The sequence below is a fragment of the Zootoca vivipara genome, chromosome 1 (assembly GCF_965207765.1).
Source record: "Zootoca vivipara chromosome 1, rZooViv2.hap1.1, whole genome shotgun sequence".
Lineage (NCBI taxonomy): Eukaryota > Metazoa > Chordata > Lepidosauria > Squamata > Lacertidae > Zootoca > Zootoca vivipara.
The window spans coordinates 63,102,948-63,126,130 of NC_142582.1; the positions used below are offsets into that span (position 1 = coordinate 63,102,948).

The 23,183-nt window shown below is 41.6% G+C and overlaps 1 protein-coding gene across 9 annotated transcripts in view; it reads left to right on the forward strand.

Annotated features, from left to right (window-relative positions):
- The window catches only part of PTPN5 (protein tyrosine phosphatase non-receptor type 5), a 71,955-nt gene that overhangs the window by 21,701 nt on the left and 27,071 nt on the right, over window positions 1-23,183 (forward strand). For 6 of the 9 annotated variants that reach the window (XR_015949099.1, XM_088666534.1, XM_088666525.1 and 3 more), the window contains 4 exons: window positions 274-398; window positions 17,194-17,366; window positions 17,752-17,871; window positions 20,193-20,276. Coding sequence is in view for 8 of the 9 variants with exons in the window: in XM_088666534.1 (XP_088522660.1) it covers window positions 17,214-17,366; window positions 17,752-17,871; window positions 20,193-20,276 (357 nt within the window). In the remaining variant the exon portion in view is untranslated. Of the gene's footprint in view, window positions 1-273; window positions 399-17,193; window positions 17,367-17,447; window positions 17,536-17,751; window positions 17,872-20,192; window positions 20,277-23,183 lie in introns of all 9 variants that reach the window. The other 3 variants (XM_088666546.1, XM_088666544.1, XM_088666540.1) reach the window with 2 other exon arrangements.

A 23,183-nucleotide genomic window follows, 5' to 3' on the forward strand; every position in this document is an offset into this window, starting at 1 on the left:
GTCCACCAATAACATGGTCCAAAGGCTAATATTTTCCAGTTTGAGTTATCAACATTTGTCTCACTCATATCCACTGAAGTAGCTTTATGCTTTATAGTTTCGCATTCTTATGGTTTCCTTAACCTTCTTAAAACACTTGGTATTAGAATACACGTCTACACCGTGAACAATCAGCATTAATTAAGCCCCCCCCCCACAAAAAACCACTCATGGTGCCACTGATAGTATTAAATGTTGTCTCCTTTTTTCGTTTTCATTTCTTTCTTTCTAAAGGGTTTTTAAAGCATAAAACATTTGCAAATTCAAGATAAATTGTCTGAGAAAGTATCAGAAGTGTACCAGAGGAACCATTGGGAGAAGTAACCATGTGACTGAGAATTTTTGCTGCTTGTCAAATGGTGAGTGCATTACTGTGAATCTTGACTTCAACAAACAAACAAAAAAGTGCAAACTTTTCCACTTCACCATAGCAAAAATGTTCTAGAAATATTCTCAGAACATTGCAGTGTATAAGTTAGAAACATCCTTTACAGCCTTGACATTCTGCAAATAACCACTCCTAGTAACATGCCTCTTTTTAAAGCTCTTGGATATAAACTTTGGGCTGCAGAGATTAATTAATTTTTAAAAATACTAACTGCAGGAGGAATTTAAAGACAACTTAAAGAAGAAGTTAAAATATTGTTGATGGAAGTTTACTGGAAGCAGCTCTAAAACAACAGTATGAGTTCAGTATCCATATTCACACCTACAGTAGAAGGTTATCTTGGTGGATCAAAATTTCAGCACCACGGACAGCATATTTTCAGCACCTGGGGAATTTTTGACTTCCATCCGTTAGGGGTAAACTACTTTTAAAACCAGGTGATTATGGAAGACTGGGTGGTCTGGAGGTATGAGAGATCTATGCATACCTGAGTAAAGATGATAGTATTACACCACAAGAGCAGAAGAGTAGTTGGGAGAGAATTTGCCCAGCTACTTGAAGATTCAAAGACAAGAGTGATACTTAATTTTCTAAAATGTGGGAGAAGAGACCCATGTGAACTTGTGTTTCTTGCCTGGGCTCATCCTGAGGGAAACAGGAGTGGGAGTATTAAAAGATTGGATGCTGAGGTAGCCAGGAGCAGGTATGGTTGGGTGATTCATGGACAGTGATCCACCAAACAGCAGATTTGACTTATGCATAACAGTAGTATCTAGAAGACCTACAGTCTTCGTTTTTCTGAAGACATGATCTTTCTGTAAAGTATTTATGGCCCTTGAAATCCACAAATCAGCAAGAACTGTAATGCACAACACACAGCTGTCTTTGCTTACAGTCAACTCATTGGGGGCAGAATTTAATCTTCCTACTAACCAGTGCCAAGCTGTAAGTAGAAGTTAGGAGTACTTCCTCTCTGATGCTATGTGCCAAATAAATACATGGAAGTATTGCAGCCCTTGAGTTTAGTGGTACACTCTCAGCTACTGTTTTCGGATCAGATTCTGAGAAAACAGCTAATGCTTTTACCTAAATGCAATGCTGGATCAGCTCTTCAGCAGAAAGAATAGATTCTCATAAAATCTGCTGACAGTACTCAGCTTCTGCTTGGGTTAGGAGTCAACTGGGAGTAAATCTATCCCTAGTTTACAATACACATTTAATCAGCTGTTTTGCAGCAGGTCTCCACATTATTGTTTCATGCTTATACTAATGCCTTCAGGGATACAACGATTGCATTGTAAAACAGATAGTGTGATGTGGGGTACCCACATGGGAGCTGTACCTGATTTACAGGAAGGCAAAGGGGACTTCTGAAGTGCCATCACCACGTTCCTTGAGATGTATCCCCCCTCCCTGCCCTGAGGTTGACCAATGTGCTCATGTTAATCACTCATAGGCCTGCTATGCGTGAACAGGCCTTTACGTAGAGGAATAGCCAGAACATCTAATGTAACTGCTTACAATGTTCTTTTTAATATGACTGACCTTTTAAAAAATAATATTGGGTAGTAGTTTGAAGGCACCTGCCAAACCTGTTTCTGGAAGCTAATCAATCCAGTGCTTGGAAACCACTTATGTGTGTATATGCATGTGTTGTTAACCCAATTTGCTTCAAATCACACTTGGTTTGCTACATGGAATTGTCAGCCATTCTTAATCCCTTTTATTACAATTCCAGCATTGTGGACTCGGTCAGTGTCTCATGGAAAATTCTTAGCATTTTGCTTAGCACTTATATTTCTTTCAAGTTGCTGGGAGTACAGTTAACACCCATCTCTTTGTGTGGAAACATTTTTTATTTTTTTATTTTGCTTTGCAATATACTGGTTTCTGTTGAGCTTGGAATCTGCTCTATTTCCCTTCCTGTCTCAGAAGAACATTTCCCCCCATAAATCAGCTTTCTGCAGTACCAGTTGGTAGACCCTAGTGTGGAAATCTGTAAATGTGTTTATTGTATGATACTAAACCATTTTTAGACCTGTAGCCTAAATGTGTGTCTATATTCAAATGTACTGTGAGCTTTTTGGAGAAATCATTAAGGGAAATGCTGTTATTGGAAAATGTCCTGAGGGCAAAATAAATTTCTGTTGAGGGAATTGGTTGGTCAATGGAGTAACTTCACCTGCTTTCATAATAATGATTTATGTGTTGTGATGGCCCTTCTCTATTACTGCATAAATACTGAGTAGGTGGAGAAAATCTTTTATCTAAACATTTTCCACCCTGTACTAAAAACTGGCATGAGATAGAAGATGTGTTACATTTTAATTTTAGGATTCCATGCAACTCCAGTTGCTTGCTAAGCAACAGCCTATGATTTCCTGACCACTTTGTGGATCAGGTTATAAATACTATTTCCGAAGGATGCTGTCCATAACCTACCTGCTCAGGAATAGTTTCAGGGACGTCAACTGAACTGTTAGACGGTATGGATAACTGTTTTCCAGTAATTGCTCATAGCCCTAGGTAGTTTCAGGATTAAAATAGTAATTTATTTGTGCATGCTTATGGACAGTTCTACCTGAGAGAGGAAAGTAGTGGGGAGAACAATAGTTTCTGATGGGCTATCACTGTGCAAATTAGCTTTCATGGTTACCCATATGCATTGGTATGAAAAGGGGTTTTTTTTAACCCTGCCCAATAACAGATTTTAAATGTTATCTATCATGAAGGCAAACCCTTTGGCTACAAGTCAAACAAAAAGGAGATCTCATATGCATCCCCCCCGCCAAGAATCTGGGGAACTGTAGGTGGTTAAATGTATGGTGTGGATGCTATGCAGTGGACATGATGAAGGAACATGCTGCAAGATCATCTTACAGAAAGAAGCCCTGAAAACAATTGAGCTGATTTGCAAAGAAATCAGATTTATTTCTGGTAGGGAGAAGTATGGCCCTGGAAAACACGTGTGAAGCACACAATTACAAAGTTGGGTGGTTTTGATTAGCATGAATGAGCCCGTCGCTTTTAAGAAACAACCAAAAAACTGAAGTGGCACCTGCTGGGGATTGTAATGGCCTGTAGGTGGTTACTCACGAGTAACGACACTGAAATCAGACCTGGCTTTTTACAGGTTTATTGCGCATACAATGTACAGTGTAGAGCTACAAGTTCATGTCCATCTCAGTCACTCACAGAATCCGGGAGTGGCCCCTTCCTGTTACGAGCCCAACAGAAGAACTTCGGCACCCCCAGGCGCCGCCTCCCCTCTTTGTGTTTGACACCTCTGCACAACTGGGGCGATGGAAATTGCATCTCCCTCTCTGAGCCCTCTTCCCTGAGGTGGTGCAAGGGCTCCTTGCTAGCATCACTGACCCCTCTTCCCTCCTGGCTGACCGTTTCGCCTTCCACCTGCTACCTCGGCTGGAAGAGGTACTGCTGGAGAGGAGGGGCTGGGGATCCCTGTAACCCAATCTGGCATCCCCCTCTTCCCACGGAGCCTCTGAGAGCCCCCTGACAGGGATCAAGGACTTAAAAAGATATTAGTTTTAATTGATGACTGGAAAACTTTATTCCCTGCCTTTCAACAGACACACATCATAGCTTGGTGAAAGTACAGGAAGAAAGTTTAAAGCAGTTTTGGATACAGGCAAGAGAACTGAGAAGTTTTAGTTGGTGTTGCTGAATCTAGCATCCTTGGGGCGTAGTTTCTCTCTCTTTGGAGACCTGATGCAGGTTTAGCAGTTTTCCTTCCTTCTAGTAGGCTGTATTTTTATATTCATAAATAAGCAAAATGTTACAAAGACACCATAAGTCTCCAGTGTATTCTCTTCTAATGAAAACTAAATCCTGTAACACTGCCCCTGGGGAACACTTGCTATGGAATGTGATGCAGGATGATGAAGGCAATTACAAAACCCAATTACAGGAAAATTGGTATGGAGAATAATATCAGTGGTTCCTAGCCACAGTGGCTATGTTCTGTCTCCCCTGTCAGAGGGATTGTGGCTCTAAATCCCATTGCTGAGAATCACAAGTGGTAGAGAGTGCTGCTGCACTCAGATCCTGCTTTCCTTGGGCATCTGATTGGCTATTATGAGAACAGAATGCTGCACTAGGTGAACTTTTGGCCTGAGCTAGCAGTGTTCTACTTACATTTGTGGGGACACCTTTTGCCTAATTGGAATCACTTGGTGTTTTAATTTTGCAAGTGATATCACAGTTGCAGTCATCATGTGCACTGTCCTTAAAAAATGGAATATATAGCTAAGTATGTACAAATATAGGGATGCGGGTGGCGCTGTGGGTTAAACCACAAAGCCTAGGGCTTGCTGATCAGAAGGTCAGTGGTTCAAATCCCCGCGACAGGGTGAGCTCCCATTGCTCGGTCACAGCTCCTGTCAACCTAGCAGTTCGAAAGCACGTCAAAGTGCAAGTAGATAAATAGGTACCACTACAGCGGGAAGGTAAACGGTGTTTCTGTACGCTGGTCTGGTTCGCCAGAAGTTGCTTAGTCATGCTGGCCACATGACCTGGAAGCTGTACGCCGGCTCCCTCAGCCAATAACGCAAGATGAGCGCCGCAACCCCAGAGTCAGTCACGACTGGACCTAATGGTCAGGGGTCCCTTTACCTTTACCTTTATGTACAAATATAATTGAAATGTGGTTCATTTTGCTAAGGCAATGGAAAAATATGTGTTCCTGAGAAATTCTTATTTGGAGGCCTCCAATGAAGTTTTAAGAAGGGGAGGGAAGAAAAAGAATATAATACATTAACATATAGTACATTAACATATAGAATAAAATCAAATAACATACCCCTAGGTAATGAAATCACTGATAGTAATACACATGTATCTTTTAAAATCCCACCCTGCAATGTAAAATGTGCTCAGCTTTGAAGCAATGTAAGCCACAACCCGGCTCAAGACACTTGTAAAGCAAGGTATGGACACGTGACTAGCCTTGGGAGGGGGAATGGAAGGGGACATAATTAAGACTCCACACTGGAACGTACATCCTATTCAAAACAACATGATGCAGATGAACCGCATCCTCACTCGGATATCGCTCATCATTAAGAAAGTTCTATACAATGCTGTTTGTGTATTTTAATCCCTTTCCTTGGACTGAGGTGGTGATCCATTGGAAAGAGGCTTAGAAAAGAGGTTGACAAACAGCCTATACAGCAGTGGAGAAGCAAAGCTTGTTTAGGATTAGGAATAATAGAATAAGAGAAGTACTGCTATGGATTTGTGCCTGTTAACATCAACTACATTTTCAAAGGCCAAAGCTATTTACATTTTAAAATTAAATTGCTCTCTTATTTTGAAATACAAAGAAATGCTGCAGTACTGCAGAGGAGGGAAACAATTAATTAAGTTAAATACATTATCCACACTCGTGTTGTTGTTTGTTTCAGCAACATAAACACAGCATGACCTTCAAGCTTTAGTCCAGTGTTCTACCTACAATTAATCAATGGCTTTCTCGGAATGCTATTGTCCTGTTTGCAACAATAAGATCTCCTACCTACATGAACTGGAGAGCTTGTTAAAAGAAAATTCAATCATTTTTTCTTTTAAAGAGTCAGTAGGCAGTCGTGTTGGCATAAGTGTTGCACCTGTTTTCTTCCATCAGTCACAGAAGCCACACACCCTGCAGATTTTGAAATTAAATGACTGCTACGGCACAGTCCACAAGATATACAGAGAAGAACAAGAATTCAGGTATGCCAACATGAAGCGCACTGTCCCTTATTTATTTCATGCTTCTGGTGAGAGCTTTGGGCATGATCCAAGGTAGAAAAGCTGCAGCTTGGCTCTGACTGGGCATTCCACTGAAGAGTTGTGAGTTGGATCAGCCTTGATGTAAGTGTCGGTGCAGGTGATTGGGTGCTTCAGTTTCTGGAAGGCACCAGGGCCTGCCATTGCTATGCTATGGAAAGCCTATGTAACATTGGAAAGGGTCGATCACTTGTCCTACCTGGGCAGTTATCTTTCCACAAGGGCCGACATTGATGCCGAAATCCAGCATTGCCTGAGCTCTGTGATTGCAACTTTCTCCCAATTGAAGCACAGAGTGTTTGAGGACTGGGACGTTAACAGGGAAACCAAAATGCTTGTAGGTACTACCAACCTTAATGTATGCTTGTGAAACATGGACCACTTATAAACAGCATCTCCAACTCCTCAAAAGACTCCATCAACGGTGTCTCCAAAAAATTTTTACATGTCACTTGAGAAGACAAGCGAACTAATGTCAGTGTACTGGAAGAAGCAATGATCTCCAGTGTCAGAGCAACGATTCTTCATTGGACTGGTCATGTTGTTCGGATGCCTGATTATCGTCTTCCAAAGCAGCTACTCTATTCCAAACTGAAAAATGTAAAGCGTAATGTTGGTGGACAACAAAAGAGGTTTAAAGACACTCTCAAGGCAAATATTTAAAAATGTATTATAAACACCGGCAACTGGGAACCACTGACCTGTGAGCGCTCCAACTGGAGAACAGGCTTTACCAAAGGTGTCATGGACTTTGAAGATGCTTGAAATCAGGACAAAATGGAGAAATGTGCTAAGAGGTCAAACCCTCACCATGATCAACTCCTGCCCAGATACCTATGTCCCCCACTGTGGAAGGACATGTGGATCCAGAATTGGCTTCCACAGTCACAGACTCACTGTTAAGACTGTGTTCATGGAAGACAATCTTACTCAGCTATGAGTGATCACCAAGGAAGAAGCAGCTATGGGCTGCTGCTTAGATACAAACCTAGAATGGCAATCTAATCTAATTAGCTGCATCAGCAGCTGGAGAAAGTTACCCAGGGCTATAAATTTAGAACGTCTTAGCAAGGGAACTTACTCCATGAGCAAGAGGGGAGCCTCAGCTGACAAAACATTTTAAGTACAAAACGTTCAACTTCCTTGAAAACATTTCTCTTGGAGAAACCTGCTCTAAATTAACTACCTTCCAGTTCTATGTTATTTAAAATTGAAGCTGCTTGTACTTTTGCATGTTCAGATATCCAAGCCAGTTTAAAAATCATTGTCTATTTTATGACATGATCCTAGTGATCTTAATATGGAAGCAAGGAGCCGAGGCAACCATGTACCCATTAAAGATATATGAGGCTGCATTTGAAGTGAGCTACATGGCAGGAATGGTATAACTGGAGGTACCTAAAAATAAGAATAATTAACCAAGCCTTTGAAAACCAAAGGCATATACCTATAGCTGTCAAGCATATTGCATGCTACAGTCTTCTGTAAATGGTTTAAATGAAGTCTAATGGTTTGATCCTACGTGGTATTGAGAGAGCAAATGTTTCATAGACTAGGAAAATAATGAAGAATCTTGGCTTAGCTGCATTTCCAAAGAATGCAAGGATGTTCACTTCTACAGATGCCATCTAAAAATTCACGTATATTGCTAGTCACATAGGAAGGTCATAATATTATGTAAAGTATTAGATTGCACAAGAAAATGGAGCAAGGAGAAAATATAATCAGGAGCTCTTCCCAAGTTGTGATGTTTTAAGCAAGATACAGGTATAGACTGTGGAGTCAGCAGGAGTTGTTGCAGTGACTCACGAGAAGGCATTTTTTTTTAATCAGAATTTGAAAACTGGATTGGGTTGGATGATATCAGGCAAAACCTCCAGGTAAACAGTGGCAGTGATCGAAAAATTGTCCCAGAAAGGATTAGTGAAAGAAGGCTATGAGTGTGGTGGTGGTGGTGGTGGTAATAGATTAATTATCCATTAAAATGCCACAAGACCCCAAGAACCAGAAACCTATATGTTAGGGAATTTTATAGGGGGGGGCACCCAAACGAGGCTTCATTTGGGAATCAAGATTGGCACAAATGCCCTCAAGGGGACCCCGTCTGATCCTACAACACCACTCTAGTATCGAACCCCTCGATCGAACCCCTCAAGATCAAGCCCTGTGTAATAAAGGCTCCCTTTCCTACCCTTTCTCTGTTGCCTGAGACACTATGTAACCATATTTCTTTACGAATGAATACCATGTATCTGTATTTCTAAATGAAACCCCCTTTTGCTACTCTGGCCAAGGGCTCTCAGGGATGCAGGGAACAGCCATAATCCTTTAGCCAGGGTGGTGCTCCTCTGCATATCCACAATCCATTCAGGTACCATCTCCTGCCATTCCCGACCCTCTGAAGCCAGAGGCAATACACACACCTGGACCCATTGTTTTTCCCCGCCAGGTACAGGGCAGTCTCGAGCAGGTCAGGCACTCCCCGCGCGCCTCTGGAGCTTCACGCGGGAAGTGGGAGTGGGAGCCGGGGGCCGCCTCCGCTGAATAGCTGAGAGGAGAAGCGCGGCGAGGTAGCCCCAGGCTCGCACTCTCCACGTGCCTCTGGGAGGCGGCCCCAGGCAGCACCGGGCGGCGGCGGGCGGGGGGGGCGAGCTGTCCTGGCGCTCTAGGCAGCGGCCTAGTTTGCCTAAATGGGTGCACCGGCCCTGCCTACCGGCCCGGCGCCCTGGCGCACCACGCCACCGGGAGTCTACCTAGAGCCGGCCCTGGCCAGGTACTCAAGGGTCCCCTCCCAGATAATTACTGGTACTTGCTGATCAATGTCCTGGGACATCGTGCATTGTTACCTTATGTTAATCCTGTTTACCTCCTGTTTACCTGTATGCTAATGCCCCTTGCACCTTCCCCTTTTCTGACGTTTTACCCTGTCACAAGTGATGTATGTATGATGCTTTCGATGTGCATTATGGGATGGTGGTGGGAACTTTTAAAAATTCTTGCAGCCCTGTTCACGATTTTCAGTCTGGCATTGAACCTGCTGCGCAGTAATAAACCTTGCTGTTTGCTCCAGATCGTGGCTGGACTCCTTCCTTTTATACTCCGCAATGACCACAGGCCCTTGCCTGATGAGCTGGGTGGCTGAGCATTCTCGCACCCAGAATTTTGCCCTAACGCTATATAAGTACTTTTGGTTTTGATAAATCATAATCCCCCCTCCCAGGGGGAAAAGACTTGCAAACCAATGTATAATCCTGCTAGGATCATAAATATACTTTACTGAAAGCAATTATGTGTTGATGATACATAAATTTGAAGTAAAAGCTTCATTGTAATGGGTATTTCAGAAGTTCACTAACTGCTTTATAAACTTCTGTTTTCAGAATAGGAATGGCTTCATGATTTTAACAACACTTTGCATTACTGCAAACTAACCACATGGTTTTAGTAATGATGAATAAATAATCATGCCTCTTTTCACATAGTTGCACATATGACAGAGAAGAGTAACATACGGGACACTTTTTTCTTTTTAAAAAGTTCACATTCCAACCTGTGCAGTCCTTCATACTTACATTGGCAAGCTCCAGAATAATATTACAATCTTCCCATTGTTCTTTGTGGTCTGGTTGCTATGACTCTGCTCTAGAGTGCATCTGGTAACTATACCAAGGAGTGAGCTTTTGAAGCTACATTCTGCTGTCAGTTGTAACCACAGGCCCAATCTGTCAATAGCTAAACAAATCACATTTTTTCTAGAAGGCCCTTGCATTTTAGTTTTGCCATTCTGTTTTGGGATCAGAATTCGGCTCTTGTGTTAAGCTTTTTACCTTTCATCTACCTCCTACTTTATTATCCTTGTTTCAACTTTATTCAATCTCCGTGAAGTGGGTACTTGAATGCTCACAGACGTAGTTTTTATTTTAGCTGGAGGATCGCAGAACTTTTTTGTGGCTTTACATTGTTAGGGTTGAGAGGCTAGGCAACTGATGTGGTAAGAGTGGCTATGGGGAGTGCATGTGCCCCTAGCATAGCTAATCTTTTAATGGGAAAGATAGAGGAAGAGTACCTGATGAATTCAATGGCCAACCCTTTTTATGAAAAAATATTATTTTACAAACGCTTTGTGGATGATTTGTTTTTGATCTTTGAATCATCGGAAAGCATAACCGGATTTTTTTCGTGGTGCAACACGATACACTCTAGCATTAAATATACTACACATTTTCACACACAACATATAACCTTCCTTGATACTATTGTATTCAGGGATAGTGTGAATAAGTTAGCTGTAAGATCCTTTAAAAAACCCACGGATAAACCTTCATACCTGCACTATAAGTCATATCACCCGATGAGTTTGAAACATAATCTACCATATGGCCAGTTTTTAAGAATTAAACGAAACTCTACTTTCTCTCAGGACTACCACAGAGATAGCAATAACATGGCACAAGATTTTCTATCCAGGGGTTACCCACAGAGAGTAGTTAAATCGGCACAATCTAGAGCATTCTATAAACCTAGAAACAGTCTGTTTGAGGAACACACAAGACAAGAAACCAGCCCATTACTTGTGCTCTTTATTTCACTCCTTTGGCTTATTCCATCAGTAGAATAATTAAAAAACATTGGCATTTGGTAAAAGATTTGCCGGGTTGTGCCAGAATTCCACAGATAGGATATCGTAGAACGAGGAATCTTAAAGATATGTTGGTACACATGGCCATTTCCGATGCGCGCCAGACCCAGAGCAGTATACGGGGCCACTTTAAATGTGGAAGGTGTGCCGCCTGTGAATTAACGCAAGAAATTAAGGAATTTACAATACCTGGTTCTTGCAAACCTATCCAGTTGGAGTCTTTTACAAATTGTAATTCTCGGGGAGTTGTGTATGCCCTACAATGCAATTGTAAATTATGGTACATAGGTAGTACTATTAGACCGGTGAAAGCGAGAATCTTAGAGCATAAAAATCTAATCCTTAATAAAGTTTTGGAGGCGCCACTCACGTCCCATTTTATTGAGCAAAACCATAGAGCAATGGACTTTAAATGGTTTATTATTTATAAGCACAAACACTCTGGAATAAATGCTGAGGCTTTGAAAAGGAAACTACACCAAAAAAGAAGCCTACTGGATACATAGATTTGGTTCATTAGCACCCGCGGGGTTAAATCTCCAAGCAGAGTTTAGTGCCTTTCTATGAACAAGGAATTTCAAGGATATGGTGGAGTACGTTTTTTTATCCTATTCATGAAATTGTTAACAGTTGTATATCTTTAAGAGTTGCTGGTGTTGTACTTCTTGTAAGGATTTGGTCATTTGAAATGATTTACTGATTGAACCTTGTATTTAACCTTGTAACTAACTGTTACATTTCATCAGTCTGAGAATTGTGAGCTTCGTTAGTCTTGTTAAACCTTCACACACGAACCTTTGGTGAGTAATTTTAAACATTTCTGTATGATGTTTTAAAAGAAATGTATAAGTATTTATGGTGCATCATATGAATTTCTTATTACTTAAGAAAGAGTCCGCACCCTGAGGAAACCATTCCTGTGAAACGGGAAAGAAACTGGCCACCCGTTGGATGAGATAAGAACGCATGGGAAGAGATAAGAACGCATGATACATCATAGCACTTTATTGTCGGACTTTATTGTACTTTATACTGGACTTTTAAGACTTCAAATATGAGACTTTGCACACATTTTTGAATCTCCTTGTATATGTGAAGGTCGTTTATACATTTAAATATTTGCACCTCACGGTGGTTTACCTTTTCATTATTTCATCATTCGTAGTTTTTATTTTAGCTGGAGGATCGCAGAACTTTTTTGTGGCTTTACATTGTTAGGGTTGAGAGGCTAGGCAACTGATGTGGTAAGAGCAGCTGAACTGACAGCCATTCGTTGCTGGGTTTTTGTTTTGTTTTTAAAAACAAAGCTCAGAAGTCCATCACCAAATTGCCTCTAAGTACTGAAAAACTTAGGCTCCAATACTTTGGCCACCTCACGAGAAGAGAAGACTCTCTGGAAAAGACCCTGATGCTGGGAAAGATTAAGGGCACAAGGAGAAGGGGATGACAGAGGACAAGATGGTTGGACAGTGTTCTTGAAGCTACGAACATGAGTTTGACCAAACTGCGGGAGGCAGTGGAAGACAGGAGTGCCTGGTGTGCTCTGGTCCATGGGGCACGAAGAGTCAGATATGACTAAACGACTAAACAACAACAACTGAAAAACACTGAATGCTGCATAACCACACACATTTGTTTTAGCTATTGCAAAAAACACAAACAAAAAACCCTACATTGTTTGGCAATAATTGGCCATTGTTAGCTGTCCAAAAGAGAAATGGGACCTGCTAGGAAAGACAAAAAGGCATCCTTGAAGGAAGTCCCAACTGAAAGATAGCAAATGCTAACCATTTGTACTATAATGAAACCTATTATTATTCTGTGTTCTCACAAGAGGCTAATATTTCTGACATCATATTCCATACTTTTTTAAAAAAAAGGAAAGCCAGTTTTTCAAAAGGTCTAGTTGGGGCTTGAAATGATGTATCTATTGTCAAAGATGCTGATAAGAGGGGAAAAAAGACCAAAACAAACCAAACCTGTGTCCATAGTCTAAACATGTGTGGAGTACTTTGCAGGGTTGTTCTGTCAGTTCAAACATTTGTTTCTTTGACTAATGCTTGAACTAAAATTCCTCTTTGAGAAGTTTAATGAAGAGGACTCCCTGACTTAATTTAATTCTTATTCTTTTAAGTGGTAAGCGCAAGCAGCCCAACCATAAGCTACACTTTGTACAGGTTGCATAACACTGATTTGTAAGCTCACACATAGTGCATTATGAATTCATTAATGGCAGGTTGCAAATTGACAAATAAAGTAACACCACCTCTTTCAAGCTTTTAACAGCTGAATTCACAACCACAATGAGAAATTTAGCTCCGTGCATTGTGAATGGATGAAATTCAAATTCCATATTCAACAATAATGGAGAAAACAGTGGTTCATGTGGAAGGAGCAACAAGATTGTAAGCCCCAAGCTAACCTATTTTCTTGTTCATCAGGGAACCAGCTGCTGCCATTTTCCTGGCATCCAAGCTATACAATTCAGTTTCTTTTTCTAAATTACTTTTTTATTTTTGCATGCTTGTCCACTTCCCTCCTCACAAAACCACTTTTTTTTTTTTATCAATTCCGTGGAGGCCCAAGACTGTACCAACTGGGTTATGTTTAGAATAGATCATTGGTATTTCTTATTTTTCTTGATAGTTTTGCACCAGCCAAAATGATTACAGTATCTTTTTTCTTTTCTTCAAAACATCCAAAAACTGTTAGATTTTGTTACCTTTTCCACCCTTCGTTTTTTTTTTTTGTTACAAATAATGAAACATCTTAAATGAACTGATAATATGTACCCCATGAAAGAAAGACTACAAAATGACAACAGATTTGTGGAATAAGCTACATTTCCCCACTGTTAATACTGGTTTTGTGACCTGTTGGCCTCGGCTGGATGTGGAATCTTGCTCTGGGAAGGGGCAGCCAGCTCACTTTCCAAACTGTGACCCCTCCCCCCCATTAGCCTTGGAACAAAATCATACAGTGGTTTGAATGGTGGTGCTCCTGGTGTCCTTGTCCTTTCTTCCTTCATTGGTGACCTATGTTTATGGCGAACAACTCAGATAAGCATATCACCTCTAGTACAATTTAGCACAATTTGTTTGTGGCAAGATTATTGTGTGTATTCAGCCTCTTTTAGAAAGCTGGGTCATTTCTCTTCTATCATATTTCTCTTATATTGCAAACTTAGGTCTCCCACACAAAATTTTCAGGGATCCAAAGAGCACACACCTAAAAACTTTCATGCTTCTTGCTAATTTTCTCTTCCCTCTCTAGCTGCTCACAACAGGTTCCACACCTTGTGTTTTTCTGTTTTGTGTGTTGGGAGGGGGGGTAAGGACTCATACTCTCATTGGTGGCAGTCAGCATGGCAAATGGTCAGGAATGGTGGGAATTTTAGTGCAACTACATTTGGAGGGCCAACGTTTCCCTATGCCTGCTGTAAAACATTCTGGGATGTTCCAAAATTTATCTTTAGGAGATTAATGAAGATGGTATGGTTACACAATGGTATCAATTGTTATATTGCTAATGGAAGAATAGAAATGTCATTTCAGTATGCTATACAGACAGCTCTGTGCCCTTTTCTTTTACTTCTTCTGCTTTACCTTGAGAATGAGCTCCAGAACAGGGAGCCAAAATTGAAGCCACTTGAAAGAGATGAAACTATGGATCTGATGGGCTTATGCAGGTTTTCCCCCTGAAGGAAAAGCTTATTCTATTGCTGTTTCCTTTTTTAGAGAAGTCGTTGAATTTCTGCATGCCATTCAGCAGCTGAAACCCTTCCTTCATTTGTCTTATATTACCTTTACAGGAAACATTTACTGCCTTCATTTTAAAGGGATGTTGCCTCAGTAGATGATTTCATAACACACACACACCACAGACCTCAACCTTTAGAACAAATTCTTCTCTCAATATTTCATAATTCCTCATTTCCTTAGGGGGGGATTTTATGTCAGAAGAAATTTTCTAATTTCCTTTTTCATGGATTCTTTTTTATGTTCAGGAGAGTTGTTCCTTCTTAGAGGGTTGCCTTGTGAGAGAGTTTCTTTTTAAAAGAAATTATATGTGTCCAAATAATTTGGTGATTTTGGTGGTTGCCAAAATTCTTCAAGAATTTTATAAAAGGGATGTCTTCAAAGAAACTCTGGCCTATGTTTGGTTGGACTCATTTCAAGCTTTTCCACCAAGCATTCCCAGCAACATAGTTTATCAAGTCCTATCTTAATTCTGCCTCATCTAGGCTTTCTTTGCTGCTTCTGAAGTTGTGGTGGTGCTCACCTCAAAACTCCATTAGGGAGCTGAGTCAGCATCTTTGGGCTACTCTAGCAGCCATGCCTCACCTTCTCTGGCACAGCTGTGTCAGATCTAGCAAAAGTGTGGGAGGTGAAGCTGTTTCCAGCTGCCTCTCCATATATATAACAAGGCTTGAATATAATAAGGCTTGATCTTCAAGAGAAGCAATGGGAGTTGGAGATGCTTTACTTTTTACTTACACATTGCTCAGGAAAGCAGCTGCCACAATTTTGTTGCGCACGCACACACGTGTGTGAAAAGACACACGGAGAGAGACATGTTGTTAAGTGCATGATCACCAGTCAGTTTTTAGGGGCCTCGTCCCAAGGATGAAGACAGAACCCACTGGAGAAAATGGCACTCTGCATGGGAAAAGAGAACATTGCTTCGTTCCCTCCATCCCTCGTTCCATATGAAATGGCAGGTGGACTGAGTGGGAGCAATGTGAAAATTAATGTGGAGAGGATTGGTGACTCAGCAATGACTGTAAAGTCAAGCAATCTCCTCAGACGTTTTGGCGCACAGCTACTCTTCAGCTTGTCCATAGATTACAATAGGCCATTTTGTGGGTGGGACCAGGTAGGAGAGGGGTCAGGAGGAAGCGGTTGTTGCTCACCATCTCAGAGGAGGATTCTTAAGCAGTTTATCTGTGGTTTTATTTGGAGGCCAACAGAGGAGAGAAGGAAAGCTATGTTTCTGTTTCAAGCACTCTGTTTGAAGAGTATTTTCATAATAAATCAGATTCCTATTTTATCAGTTACAGCCCTATTCTACAACCAACTCTCACATGCTTCAGCTATGGCAGCTTGTTTTGAGCAGAACAGAGTAGTAAGAGTCAGTGTGGTGTTGTAGTTCGAGTCCTGCTCTAGAACCAGGGAGACCAGAGTTCAAATCCCCACTTGGCTGTGAAGCCTGCTGGGTGACCTTGGACCAGCCCCTACACCACAAGCTAATGAGAGATGGGAGAACCTTGCACACAACCTTCAGCTCCTTGGATGAACAGTGGGATGTAAAAATAATAATAATACAGCCAATAAATATAGTTTTGAAACAGCTGTCACTGAGAATTATAGATCTTTGATCATTCAGGGGAAAATAATAGAATGAACAGTGTCTGGACTTGCAGGATTTACTGCCAAATCCTATGTACATATTTACCCTACATTCAGCTGAATTAAATGGAACTTACACCCCATATAGGATGCCTGGGAACCTGGAGTATGAACATGCTACATCTGTTTTGGACGCTTCATTGAGGAGGTAGTGTAAAATTCCATGGTGCCCTTTAGACACACACGGTGTGATTTATTAGTGTAGTACTGCACAATCACATTTGGTCCAGAAGCCCTTTTATTGGTTCTGAGTGAGTGCTTCGAAATGGCTAGTTCAGTTTATTATTGTAACCATAGCTGCCAAGTTTTCCCTTTTCTCGCGAGGAAGCCTATTCAGCATAAGGGAAAATCCCTTTTAAAAAAAGGGATAACTTGGCAGCTATGATTGTAACAAGTATATGTAAAGGTGTAAAGCAGGCATCCCCAAACTGCAGCCCTCCAGATGTTTTGGACTACAATTCCCATCATCCCTGACCACTTGGTCCTCTTAGCTAGGGATCATGGGAGTTGTAGGCCAAAACATCTGGAGGGCCGCAGTTTGGGGATGCCTGGTGTAAAGCAAGGCATATGATATCACACAGCCCCAAAGGAAAGAACTGAAAACTGAAGTACATACTGTAAATGTAATAAATTGCAATGTAGGAAAAGAGTTAAATCACAGCTTATTAATGAACAGCAAAACCCTGATTCTGTTGCTGGTGGGGAGGGGGAATGGGTCATTATATAGCCACCCACACTACATTTCTGCTATGAAGGTAGCATGGATTAGTGTGGTGTTCATGTCTCCAGCTGCAGTTACTAACTCTGGTTGCTGGCTGGTATCTGACAGCTTTTTCCGTCCATCTGCATATGTAACCCCTGCAGCCCAAGCAAGAGCGAAACGCTTATATTGCTGTTTTATTTCCTGACTGGTTTCATTTGCGCACTTGAAGGTCTTTCAAAGCCAGCTGTGATGGAACCACCAAATGGAGCTGATGAGCAGCAGGAACTGCAGAGCAACACAGAACAATCTCAGAAAGGCTCTGTGAGAAGGACTCCAAAGCATAGCTGGGTGGCTTGGAGGAGTGGAGGAATTGCCTATCTGTTCGCCCTGTCACAGATATTGGTAAGGATTCAGATTTAACTCAGATGGAGATCACTTTTTGAAAAAAAGAGAAAAGGACAACATTGCTTTTGTTTTTTTTAGATTCATACATTTTAGGGGCCAGATTTCCCACATCATAAATGCTGATATAGCTGAAATTATGTCAAAAGCTGTGCCATGTTACAACCAGGTAATAATCTGTTCGTCTTTTTATTCCAGTTAATGTATGCAGCCTGCAAAAATGCCTGGCTGATACAAAAACATTTTTTTTGTATTTTATCTTTATTTGCACTTTAAACAAATGAACAAATGAAGATCGATTGGTTATGCAGGCTTGAAATTAAAATGAAAATTTCACTTTCCTGATGATGAAAGCTCATGATGAATTATTTGATTGACTGCACAGGTTATCTCCCTTATGTTTTGGTATGGTGGCTGTGAAACAATCCCAGAGTTTCTGGAGGTTTTTGAGATATTGTCCGATTTCCTTACTTCACCTGGACAATTGGTTACAGATTCCGAAAAGGTATGTTCAGTGATATCTCTATCCTTTAATGCAGAACATAGTGGCTCCCAACCATCTTTCATCAGGTGTCAAAGAGATAAATGATTATACGACCTTCCATAGACATCTGAAGAGATCCTGTATCAGGAATCTTTTAATGTGTGATGTTCTGTTGTGTTTTTGTGTACATATTCTGTTGGAAGCCATCCATAATGGCTGGGCCAACCATTCATTCATTTATTTATTTATTTATTTATTTATTTGTGCACTCTAGACTTGCCCATTATTACCCTCCCTTTCCCATCTTCCTCTCTGCCATCTCTTGCTTTAGTTTTCCCTTGGGAGGTTGGGGGAGGATCTGTGCCCTCTGACTAGTTTCCTCTGACCTAAGTGTCACTCCCACAAGTGAGGGCGAACTGCCCCTTTGAGAAAGTTGGATTGACCATAGAGGGCACCACAATTCAATTCCCTCCCTCCTTCAGGGCACCCCTCCCCACCACTTTCAACGTAACAGAGACCTCCATGGATGACAAGGAGAATGAAGGGGAGGAGAATTAAGCTCTCCCACTTCCTTGGCTCAGTGCCACTGTTGAACTCAGGAAACTAACGTGTCTTGCTGTATTCACCACCTGAGTTAAAACAAAAAACAAAAAACCTCACAATGCCTTCAGAGAAAAAGCGAAAACTCTTATATATAACATTTCAGCCCCCAAAGCCATTGTGAAGGGTGGGTGGCAGCCACTGCTGTCCCTCTTCAGCCAGGTAACAGCTCCATGGAGCCAGCTCTGGGAAAAGCCGGCAGCCAGAATGGACAGGTACTTCCCAGCTAGATGCTGAGGTGGCAACAGCTCAATGTGCAGCTGTGGAGCTAGCTCACTGCAGCTGAGTTGGTGAATAGATTTCACAGCCCCTCTGTTCACAGTCTGGAGTCCACCACAAAAAAGCCTTTTCTTCACATGTGAGCAGACATAAAGGCTTCTGATGCATATCTCAATGCCTGGCAGCCTTGTATGGCTGAAAGTGGACTTCCAAATAAGTTGGTTCCAAAGCACTTAGAACTGAGCTGAGAAATGCACTGATAACCAGCTCAGCTGTTACAGAACTGGTGTTGCATTCTCTTATAACCTTGCCCCCACCACCAGCAGAGCAGCAGTATTCTACCTCAGCTGGAGTTTCTAGACCATCTTCAAGGGCAGCCTCTCATAAAGTGCATCACAGTAGCCTAACCTGAATGTGACTAAAGCATTGATTTACTTCGGCAACGTCCAATCTTTCAAGATAGGATTGTAGTTGGTGTACCAGCTTGAGCTGCTAAAATGCACTCCTAGCTACAGACACTACCAGTGTTGACACAAACAGCATGGTGTCTAGGAGGACACCTGAGCTTCAACACTGGTCCCATCTAGCACTGGTCACACCAGTCCACCCAGATCAGCCAGCCATCCCACCCATAGCATTGTCTGTATTAGACTTCAGCTTAATTCTAAAGTCACCCCCAGACACCTGTTCAGGAGTTCTACAGCCTCCCTGAGATTTGCAAATGGAAATGAGAAATAAAGCTTGGTGTCATCACCCACATATCATTGACACCAAAGCCCAACCCTCATGTGTGGAATTGCTTCCACAGACAGAGCAGTGTATTTTCTTAATGTGGGACCTTGGAGATATGGGATCAGATCTCCCATCTCCTTAAAATAATTTAAGAACAGAAATGGGGACTCTCAGATTTGGTTGGAACTCTGACAATAAGAGAGGGGGCAATCCTTTCTTCATGGATCCCTTTCCTGTTGTAAATTGCCCCCTTAATACTGTCAATGGGACAAATGGTTTCAGAGAAACCCCACCAGTCCCATTCCAATCTGCTCCTCCAAGCTGTTTTATTTTTCTTTAAAGGCAGATGGTCTGATCAGTGACCTTCAGTGTCTTCCCTAGTTTTGTGCTTGAGTTATGATGTCATGTGCTAGGAAGTAGTTTCAAGTCTGATTGATCCTCACACTACACCACAAAAGAAGCACCAAGCAGAAGGAAACAGTTCAGAGACATTTGGATCAGTGGATCAATCACTCCAGTTCTAGGGATCAATTTTATGTAAGAGATAGTAGAGTCGGCATTTCTGTCCTGTTTGATGATAGCAATTGGAAAATTTGGAATGGGGGTGGTCTGAGTTTGAGTTACAACATTTGCTTTGAATTTGAGGTGTTTGCATATAATGAAGGCTCTTGATTTCTGGCCACGGATTTTTAAAAGGGATTATCTGGATAGGTAATTGAACAGCAGTGCTAGGAACATTTGGACCTTTAAATACCCCCAATTAACCTGTATAGGTTTGTGTTGTTTTGTAGGATCCGAAAAGAGATGGGGGTATCATAGTGCCTTGCTTCCTGCTGTTTTTGGTTTCCTTTGGCCTGCTGCTCTTAGGAATATTGGTAAGCTAACGTCTTGAATTTATTCAATTCCGATTAAAGAATTTGCTAAACAAATTGATACCTTCCAAGTTCCCTCATAGTGTCATGCTGGTGCATTTCATGAGAAACAGTTTCTAATGCCCTAATAAACATTAGCAATTCACATGCACATGGTTTGAGCACATAAACATTGTTACATATATATTGTTGTTAGGCTCATTCTGGGACATGGGACAATTGCAGGATTTTCTCTGGTAACTTGGCAGGAAGTGTATTTAAAAACCACTCACTAAGGATGGTAATTAATGTTAATACCTCTGTGAATAAGAATACTGATGTGGGTAGTGAGATTAGCTTTGCTGTTCAATTGCATTAGCTTTTTGCTCAGGCTTTGCTTTGCAAGATGCATTGTGAGATCAAATAAAAAGCTTTCAGAGAGTGGCGTAATAGTGCACATTAAAGTGCAAAAGACAGACTTCTAAATTGACACTGAACTGTATAAAATCACCAGAACTTGTACAATGAGCCACTCCAAGCCTGAAACAAGCCAAATCAGAATACCGTAAGCACAGTGTGATGTTTTTGTTATGATCGCTCCTACTGAATTTTCTGCAGTTTCCCCAAACTGTGTTTCTTGCTGTCAGAGTCAATTAAGCACAGCAACAAAGAAACAAAGTAGTCGAGATTATTATAGGTGTGCAACAATGTTAATACGTTGCTGTAAATTAATTTATGTTACATCTGTTCCCTCGGTTAGCTTAGTTGGCAAAAGCCACAGAGTGGGGATGGATTACTGAAGTGATCCCATGGTAGGACATATCTGAGATCACCATCAATTGATGAATAAGAATCCAGGTTTGACATACTGGGGAATCTGTATAAGTTCATAATTTGAAACAAACAACATTTTAACCAAGAAAGGGGGGGGGAGTAGGGCAACAAGGTAAAGGTAAAGGTAAAGGGACCCCTGACCATTAGGTCCAGTCGTGACCGACTCTGGGGTTGTGCGCTCATCTCGCATTATTGGCCGAGGGAGCCGGCGTATAGCTTCCAGGTCATGTGGCCAGCATGACAAAGCCACTTCTGGCAAACCAGAGCAGCACATGGAAACGCCGTTTACCTTCCCGCTGTAGCGGTTCCTATTTATCTACTTCCATTTTTGACGTGCTTTCAAACTGCTAGGTTGGCAGGAGCTGGGACCAAGCAACGGGAGCTCACCCCGTCACAGGGATTCGAACCGCCGACCTTCTGATCAGCAAGCCCTAGGCTCAGTGGTTTAACCACAGCGCCACCTGGGTCCCTTAGGGCAACAAGGACTTATGTTTAATTTATGGGATGTTGAGAGCAGGTGTGTGAGAGAGAGGGAGAGAGAGAAAGGTAATAGGTAGGTGTGAATTTGCCTTCTTAAGCACCAAAAATTATAGTACAGTCAAATCTTGGTTCCTGAACGGCTCCGTTTTGGAACGTTTCAGCTCCCGAACGCTGAAAACCTGGAAGTAAATTCTCTGGTTTTCAAACTTTTTGGAACGTCCAACGCGGCTTCCGCGTGAGTGGAGACGCTCTTGCAACCAATTAGAAGCCGAGCCTCGGTTGAACATTTCGGAAGCCGAATGGGCTTCCGGAACGGATTGCGTTCAACAACTGAGGTTTGACTGTATCCTGGAAAGGGATAGGGACAGTCAAATAAATGCAGGACTTGTTATTTTATTTATTTTTTCAACTCCCCCTGTCAACAGTGCTATGAAATGTAAATTCCCTTTCCCTCTCTCCATAAACTTTCCCTGTTCCCCCACCTCACTATGTAGCAGTAGTGCCCTTGACAGGCAGCCCGACTTTGAATTCTTTAGTGCTTTATGGCAGGTTCAAGAGTGGGGAGTGAGGAAGGTGTCCTTTGTTCTTTCGTCTTTCCTGAACACTTCCCTCCTGTTGAATCAGTCATTTGCTTCAAGGCAAACTGTAGCCCTAAACAGTAGTACACATGTTAAGGGCTAAAGAAATACTACATTTTTTGTGAGCACTCACTACAGTACAGTAATATGTCTACAGTAATATGTCACACTTGTTAATTTTGGTTTTATTTCAAATAACAAAAATTCTCTTGGTATCTTGTGAGATACAGAAAATGTGAGAAGTATATTTCCTTTGACTGGTCAAAAATTCTTACAACTTGGCCAGAAAAAAAGGTCTTTAAGGTGCTACTGAAGAAAAAAAAGGGTAATACATATGTGTAAAACAGTGTTTAGGAAGAATAAGAAGAGTTTGGATTTGATATCCTGCTTTATCACTACTCAAAGTGGCTAAAATTCTCCTTTCGCTTCCTCCCCCACAACAAACACTCTGTGAGGTGGGTGGAGCTGAGAGACTCCAAAGAAGTGTGACTAGCCCAAGGTCACCCAGCAGCTGCATGTGGAGGAGCGGAGACCCGAACCTGGTTCACCAGATTTGGAGTCTACCACTCTTAACCACTACACCACACTGGCTAGGAAGTAACGAAATGTTCTGGACCAAGGCTAGTGATTTGCTACAACTTCCTGGTCTATGTCCACTTCATGTTTTACATGTTTATTATAGCAAATGCTGGTTAAATACCATTGTCATACAGATCCACAAGACTTAAGTACTTCTCAGACTTCTTGTTCACAATAAACCTGAGTACTGATGTGACGATGCAACAGTATTATTTTTGCGTTGGTTATCACATCATTTAGCATGTAGTACAGATTTCCCCTTTTCACAGAGTTAGGATATATTTACACTGCAGACTTAAACCAGTTTAACAGTAATATATTCCATCCTAGAGAACTCTTGGATTTATAATTGCTGAGAAAGGAAGAATCACAAAGTTTACCTCACCAAACTACACTTCCCATGGTTATTTGAGAATGCCACTGCTAGAAAACTGATACACGTTTGTAGAATAGATCACAC